The following is an 8,021-nucleotide window of genomic DNA, read 5'->3' as shown; positions in this document are numbered from 1 at the left end:
ATATTAGATATAATATAAAAAATAAATAATAATTTTAAATACTTAAAAAGAAATAAAAATTTTTGGATGAAAAAAGTAATGTATAATTAATCACAAATACTAAATAATAAATTCTACTTAAATTTGGTAACCGCTGCCAAAGAGAAAATGAAAAGCTTGTCTCGCTCTTTCACCGGGATGTGATGGAAATCAAACCACTTCAATTCCATCAACTAAACTAAACTCGTCCAATGCCAACTGCAACACGTGTCCATCCCTCTTCTCGTTCATTGTCATATCAACTTCCAGAATCTTCTACTCTTTCATTTCCCTCTTTTTCTTCCTTCTCCTCTAAGCATTTTCCCAACAACCCATAATAACCTCAAGTCTTCTTGGAGCTTCGCGCGCTTTCGCTGGCAATGGCAGATTCGCGTCCAACCACTGTTCTTGTCACTGGAGCTGGCGGCAGAACTGGTACTTTCTCTCTGTCTCAGTTTATTTCTCTTTTGCAACGTTTGGTTGTTGTCAAATCGATGGAAGCGGACAGGGAGGAATTTTGATGTTTGATTTTATCTTTTGGTAATTTTTGAACCTTTCAGATTTTGGGCAAAAGGGGAAAAAAATCTTGTATAAAGTTTATAATGTGTGAAATTGGGATTTTTAGGAGGGCTCTACGAATGTTTTCTGTTGATAATCTCGCGCCTTTATGTAGTGTTGATGACAATTGAAAATAGAATTGTTACTTAATTGTGCCGTCTGATTAGAAGCCTTGTTGGATGTGCTATCTGATATTAATTGAGTATAAATTTAGGCTTAAAGTGGTTGAATCGCTCTTCTTGCTTTGCATCCGTAAATATTTTTGCTTTAGAAAAAGGCAGAGAAGGGATTGATGCAGAATGTAGATATGCAACTTCAGCATGCTACATATGTTTGCTCCTAATTACATCAATGTTTATTTCCACAATGGCAGCAAATTATGGACTTTGGATTGCCTGAATTGTGCAATTATATTTCGGCAGAGTGGCTTTTTTGATAGCTCTGTGATATTATAGATGATTCACTTCATTTGATCTTGTAGTTTCTAGTGCTTGCACATTTTCCTTTCGTTACTGAGGCTAGAAGGAGAGGATGTAACCTCTTCCTCTTCTTATTTTCAATGAAGTGATGCATTGTTGTTTGTCTTTTCTTTGCCATGATTTGTTGCGTTATCTATGGCAGGTTCAATAGTATATAAGAAATTGAAGGAGAGATCTGACGAATATGTTGCAAGAGGATTGGTCACAACTCAAGATAGCAAAGAGAAAATTGGCGGAGCAGAGGATGTTTTTGTTGGGGATATAAGGGAAGCAGAAAGCATCACCCCAGCCTTCCAAGGAATTGATGCTCTCATAATTCTAACAAGTGCAGTGCCAAAGATGAAGCCTGGGTTTGATCCGTCCAAAGGTGGAAGGCCTGAGTTCTATTATGAAGATGGAGCATATCCCGAACAGGTAATCCACACACTTACCTAGATTTTGGCTCACCCTTCAATTGTTTTTTTTTTTTTTTTTTTTTTTTTTTTGACGTTGTTTGATGCAAAATTTTATTTTAGGTCGACTGGATTGGTCAGAAGAATCAAATAGATGCTGGTGAGAGTCCATTCTTGTTGTTTTATCTATTCCGTTTCCTTTTTTAGATTACGTTTTTTTTGCCTGAATTAGATTTTATCATTTGAACAGCTAAGGCTGTGGGAGTGAAGCAGATTGTGTTGGTTGGTTCTATGGGTGGGACGAATCCGAATCATCCCTTGAACAGTTTGGGCAATGGGAATATATTGGTCTGTGATCCTTTTATATTCCACATAAATTTACTTCCCGTTTATGGTCTTTCGTAGTCCTAAGTCAATAAGAACTAGTTGCTCTTAATTTTCCTAACTGGACTTCTCCTTTGACTATTTTATTGTCCTTTCTTCCATTGTGAGGCTTAATTTGTTATCTTGAATTTATTTTAGATCTGGAAGAGAAAGGCTGAACAGTATTTGGCTGATTCTGGTATTCCATACACAATTATAAGGTAGATTCTTTCCATCTAATTTGTGCTTCCCATTTCAAAATTTGGTGTGAGGGACATCCGTTATGGTCAAGATACCTTTGGTGGAGTTTCATATTTCTATAAAGTCAATGGTGGAGGAAACAATAATTTATGTTATATGGAGTTCTATTCTCAAAGTTGTTTGTTGTGGCGAAAATGGCTTTGGAGCGCTCGTATGATACACTGCCTACTAAAGGCCTCTTTCCCTTTAGCCCTTTAAAATATAGAATATAAATTATGAGTGCATCCATATGTTGTTCCCTTGGATATTTAAAGACATTTGTACATTTCTACCCAGCCTGAACCCGATGAATTTTTCACCATGCTATTGCACTCTCATTCTTATTGTTTCTAATATCTTATGTAGCTTGCCAATTGACATGGATGTATTTGGATGATTTAGGGCTGGAGGCCTGCAAGATAAAGAAGGAGGTGTCCGGGAATTACTTGTTGCAAAGGATGACGTGCTTCTTCAAACAGATACAAAATCCATTACAAGGTCAGATGTTGCAGAAGTCTGCATTCAGGTACTAATTATAAGTTTGCAACTGCAAACGTGTAATTTTCCTGGGGATCTTTCTGCTTCTCACAAAATTGAAATGGATCCTTGGCCTATTTGTTTCAGAGTACTGATTTACATTAGTATTTTACTTCTTCCCCTCTCCTGAACAGGCATTAGCATTTGAGGAAGCTAAATTTAAGGCATTTGACTTGGCCTCTAAGCCAGAGGGAACTGGCACTCCAACAAAAGATTTTAAGGCTCTCTTCGCCCAAGTGACTAGTCGATTTTGAATCTCAGTTGACCATTGTTGCTCTGGTCTTAGATATTGTATTTATGTGTTTAACTCAATAAAGAGTTGCTACCTGTTGATTAGGAGAAAGAAAATAATAAGAGGATACAGGGTGGATCTATGATATACAATTTCTTAATTGATAATACAAAGGGAACTCTCAATTGACGTACTCACGTACTTTGTGAATATTAACCTTCATATCCATAGCTCCGATTTTGCCTTTTTTCCTATTTTTCAGACTGTAGAAACCTTCATGATGGGATTATGATGTTGTCTTGGACAACACAATATGGGATGAAAGCAACTTAAGAAGAGAAATGAACCCCATTGAGCCAAGGCTTGAGTATATATGCTAATCTTGCAGATCTTTTTTTTAAGATGTTAATAAGGTATGAAATGACTAAAATGCTCTTCTTTCTAATAACATGTATACTATTTAATCTCTTTAATTCCAATATAATAATTCTGAAATCTTGTAATTTTATGATCATAGTCTTCTAATTTCTGTAATTTCATAATAATAATAATTTAGTTCTTAGGGTGTTTTGAAAAATCAATGATTAATTAACTATTTTTAAAACAAGAATAATTAAATAGTTAGTTTCACTAAATCATAGGGATTAAGTAATAATTCCCAAAATATTACAAAATTTGATAAGCCTGTAGAAGAAGAAGAAGCCAACCTTTCACTAAAGATATTACCTGATTTTTACTTGCATCACAATACTTGTGGGAAAATGGAAACCATCAGGACCAAAGGCTTCGAAGCTCCTAAATTAAAGACAACATTTTTAACTTTCTCTTCAGTGACAGTTCACATAAAGGTGCAGAAGACACCACTGAGAGGATGGAGATGATGAGTTGAGAGCTCTTTGAGTGTGAGCCTCACTGTCTGTTTGCCAAAAGTTTGTCAACGCTGCAAACTCCCTGCAAGTGTTGAGTTTGTCCGCCAACTTACCCAAGGGAGAAAATTCAGGCCTCTCTATTAACCTTCTCACAAAGCCATCTCAAATCAAAAGTGAACCGCTTTACTACTATCTTATTGAAAGCTAGTGAAGGAAGAGAATCAGAGGCCTGTGATGAGGCTTCCATTGTTGATTAGGCACTGCATGTCTTGTCAATTCTCTCCATAGTTATAGCTCGACAAGAATGCTTTTTTGACCAAGTAAACGAGATTCCTCTAAAGCTTCATCGAAAAGAAAATCAACGAATGCTTTTGCAGAGAATTATGAATACCTTTCTATCCCTAGTTGTCCTTCTGAGAGTTGCATATGTTTAAAATTCCCCCATGATAAGCCGGCAGAGATATCACGTCTTGCATGCCACTAGTTACATGTTTTATTATTTTCTTTATATTTATTAATTAATATTATTGTATAATAATGTATGCTTTTATAATGAAAAATATATATAATAAAAACATTTTATCTAATGTGTTTCCTTTTCCTTTTCTTGTGGTTGCTTTTCATTTTTGTAGATGAGCATGGGAGAGAACTTCATCTTTTGATCTGCTTTTGATTTCAAGCTTAAGGAAACTTTTATCTGGAAGGGTTCTCCAAGTTTAGTGACAACATCTCTGGGGCTTATGAGTTGCCATTGTGATTCAAGCCGACCCTTCGAGTCTATGATGACCTTCAAAGCAAAAAGAAAGTCTTCTTTCCATGGTTTTGAAGTTGGTCAGACTATTTTGTGGGTGGTGACCTTTAGTTGAGATGGGGCTTCACTATAAAATATTAATTATATATTTAATAATTAAATTACTTATTTTTAATTTAAATTTAAAAAATTAATTAAAATTACACTCAAATATAGATATTGAACTAATTTATCTACAACTTAAATATATATTTAGATTAAAATACAAAATAATATAAACGTTAATTTTTTATTCAGTCACTTGATAATATGTTACTAAATTATTAAATTTAGAAATTTATATATTAATTAAAATTATATTGAAAAAAAAATAAATTAAAATAAAAAAATAAATTAAAATATAAATATTTATAAACGTTAGATTGACTTAAAAAATAAAAATATATATCTTAAATAATTATAATATATTATTGTAAAAAATTGATGAATAATATAAAATAAAAATAGTTAAAATATAAAATAAATAGACCACTGATAATTAGGATGGTATTAGATGTGTGAAAAAATTTTAAAAAATGATAAGATTATAAATTATAAAAGAAAGTAGATGTGCCAAAAGTTTGTTTAAACCCGCCGCCAAAGCGAAATATACAAAATTTAAAATTTTCTTAAATATATATATAAAATTATAAATATTCATAATAATATTTTATATCTGGTGCAGCCGCCCACTCTCTACCCCTTCCTCCGCCTCTAATATATTTATATATAGTAATTTTATTAAACGTGGGTTGCAATATTCATATTTTTTTATATTATAATATTATTATAATATATTAATTTTCAATGATCAAGTAAAAAAAATTTAAAAAAATTCCAAACTAAATATTTATTCAATTTAAGAAAAAAAATATTCTTAAAAAATACGATCTAAATTTATTCAGGAAAAAAAATTAACTAGATATAAAATATTATTATGAATCATTCATATTACATATTTTGATTTAATAACTACTTATATTTTTATAATTATTAAATTAATTCATGAAAATATTTTTTTTATTAATCTAATTATTCCCACCTTCTTCTCATTTTTATATAAAGTAGAAATTATAGATTTTAAAATTTAAAATTTTAGATAATTTTATAATCAATTTGAGTAAAATTACCATTCACTTTAAAATTTAAATATAATTACCCATTCATCTAATAATAAAGGGGAAAATAATTTATATATTTCAAAAGATATGTTATTTTAAATTTGTCTTTCAAGAAATCCTTTAATATTAATCAATCAAATTTGAACTTATTATTTTAATATCCATTTTAAAATTGTGAATTTTATTTTAAATATTTATTATTTTTATATTATTTTTCATATTATTTAAAATTTGAATGTGTTATTTTAATATTTTTTAAAACCATTTGAATTATAAAAAAAAAAACTTAAGTAAAGGAATTGAAACATAATTTCAATTAAGAATTTCAAATTTATATAAAATTTACAATTACTTTAAATAATAAATAAAAATTAAAAATAATTTAACAATTAAATTAAATTTAGTTCTATTAGTCATGTTTATGACGATATGTCTTGTTTAGGTCTTGTAATTTCTGATGTTAAAGTTTTGATGATAGAGTTTGGTGTAAATTTGGAGTGCAGTTCCTCTCTCTTTTAGTTTTAATATAATTTTGAACGATGTCTCTAATTTATCATATGATGATTTTTTTTAAATAAATTAAATTAAATTTAGTTATTATATTACAATAACACAAATTCTTAATCAATATTATAAGTAATCGATTTAATACAACAATCAACAAAATGAATCATGAAATATTACCATAAAATAGGATTATATAACAAGAGTTTGATAAGTTGATACGCGGTCCCATCCGTGGAAAAAAAGACTGGTATATAATAATACTTGATTTTTCATCAAGACTCGCTTTCCCCTGTAAAGGTCGAGTCTTCACATAATGTTACCGTTAGTAGATATGATCCAATAGATCCTTATTATGACTGTAATTACAAAATCACCAATCAATTAGTTGATGAGATCTCCTATCAATTAGCATGTACCAGCCAGATTTTCAAGAAATATTGTAATTAACTTCTTACAGTAGAAAACTAACAGAGATAAATGTACGCAATTCTTATATAACTACTTTTGAGTTCTAAGCAACTCTTTATACTCGCCCCATTTTTTAATTTATTGACTTGAGCATCGAAGTGGCTGTCGTAGGTGCTAACCACCTCACATTCTCTTTCTTGCAGGATTGACTACTCACAGTATAACTCTATTTCAGCTACATCATCAACTTTATTTCAATAATATTATTTGGTTCCGTTGCAAGAAAATTCATTGAATTCTCTTTGTTCATTTGAATTAAAATCGGTCTTTTATCCCTTTTTCTCTTAAAAAGAAATCTCTATTTTCTCTCTCGAAATGGCCGGAAATTCACGGGTTGCTGCTAAAATTGCTACCAATGAGAGAGCGATCATTTCTTTCACTCTGGGCAGTGGACAAAACTCACCCCCTTTGGTAGCCGAAGTAGATTACAACGATATGAACAATGGCAAATGTTCCAATACATCAAAAGGTTGCAAGCCACTCTCGAGCAATACAAAACTCGGGAGGAGGAACCATTCGTGGCTCCTAGAGGAAGGGAGGAAACTTTCCGTTGATATCCCAAGGCCTCAGGCAAAAGCATCTAGACATGGCTCAAAGGGAAGGCCAAGTTTAAAGAAGAAGAGTCACCAGACGATGCTCCAAAGGATGTCGAATGGAAGCTGATATGGGCTGTTCAAAGGTACTAGAAAGAGCAAAAAGAAGACTATGGCCTAGACGGTGCCTCACTCCTATAAGAAAAAATCTTAGCAGAAACTTTTTCAACCAAGTTTAAGTTGCCAACCTAGGACAAATATGATAGAACAGTAGATCCCGGAAGTCACCTGGCGATTTTTAGGATGACCATGTAGCTTTAAGATGTCAACGACTTCGTATTATGCCCAGTGTTTTTATCAATACTCACAGGTTTGGCTCAAAAATGGTACTAACATTTGAGCCCAGATTTAATTCAAAAATTTACACAATTTGCTATGTTATTTAAATCCAAGTTTATTACTTATATACCTCCTAAAAAGTTCTCCTCTGACCTGCAGAAAATCCGCCAAGGAGAGGGAGAATCCTTAAAGAGCTTTATCTCACGCTTTAATGCAGAAGCAATACAGGGAGAGGAGTTAAATCATGAGATAGCATGTGAAGTATTAAAGATAGGAACACGCAATATCAAGTTCATGGACTCCCTAATCAAGAACCCAATGGCTTATGTACCAATAGCTAATGGACAAAGCTTAGAACTACATCAGGCTAGATAACGAAGTTCAAGTATTGAGAGAAGATAAAAGGACGAGCTAAAAACAAAAACAAAAACCATAGAGGCAAGGATATGAAGGAGACCACAGAAGCTACCTAGTCTCTCGAAAAAGAGATGATCAAAATAAGTATAAGAATTATACTCCATTAAATGACTCACGAACACGCATTCTAATGTGGATCAAGAAGAACAACAAGAAAG

At 31.9% G+C, this 8,021-nt stretch overlaps 1 protein-coding gene across 2 annotated transcripts; it reads left to right on the top strand.

Annotated features, from left to right (window-relative positions):
* The first annotated feature begins 295 nt into the window (after window positions 1-295).
* On the top strand, window positions 296-3,016 carry LOC110623526 (uncharacterized protein At2g37660, chloroplastic). 2 transcript variants are annotated; one of them, XM_021768506.2, is made up of 7 exons: window positions 296-453; window positions 1,198-1,469; window positions 1,571-1,607; window positions 1,698-1,795; window positions 1,970-2,031; window positions 2,453-2,576; window positions 2,722-3,016. In XM_021768506.2, the coding sequence occupies exons 1-7, from the start codon at window positions 399-401 to the stop codon at window positions 2,839-2,841; spliced, it is 768 nt and encodes a 255-aa protein (XP_021624198.1). In that variant the 5' UTR covers window positions 296-398; the 3' UTR covers window positions 2,842-3,016. The 2 variants fall into 2 exon arrangements, with proteins under 2 accessions (XP_021624198.1, XP_021624199.1); XM_021768507.2 differs by having other exon boundaries at window positions 2,693-3,016.
* Window positions 3,017-8,021: the final 5,005 nt, after the last annotated feature.

The sequence above is a fragment of the Manihot esculenta genome, chromosome 9, assembly GCF_001659605.2.
Source record: "Manihot esculenta cultivar AM560-2 chromosome 9, M.esculenta_v8, whole genome shotgun sequence".
NCBI classification, from domain to species: Eukaryota; Viridiplantae; Streptophyta; class Magnoliopsida; order Malpighiales; family Euphorbiaceae; genus Manihot; species Manihot esculenta.
This window is presented reverse-complemented; position numbering and strand designations above follow the sequence as displayed.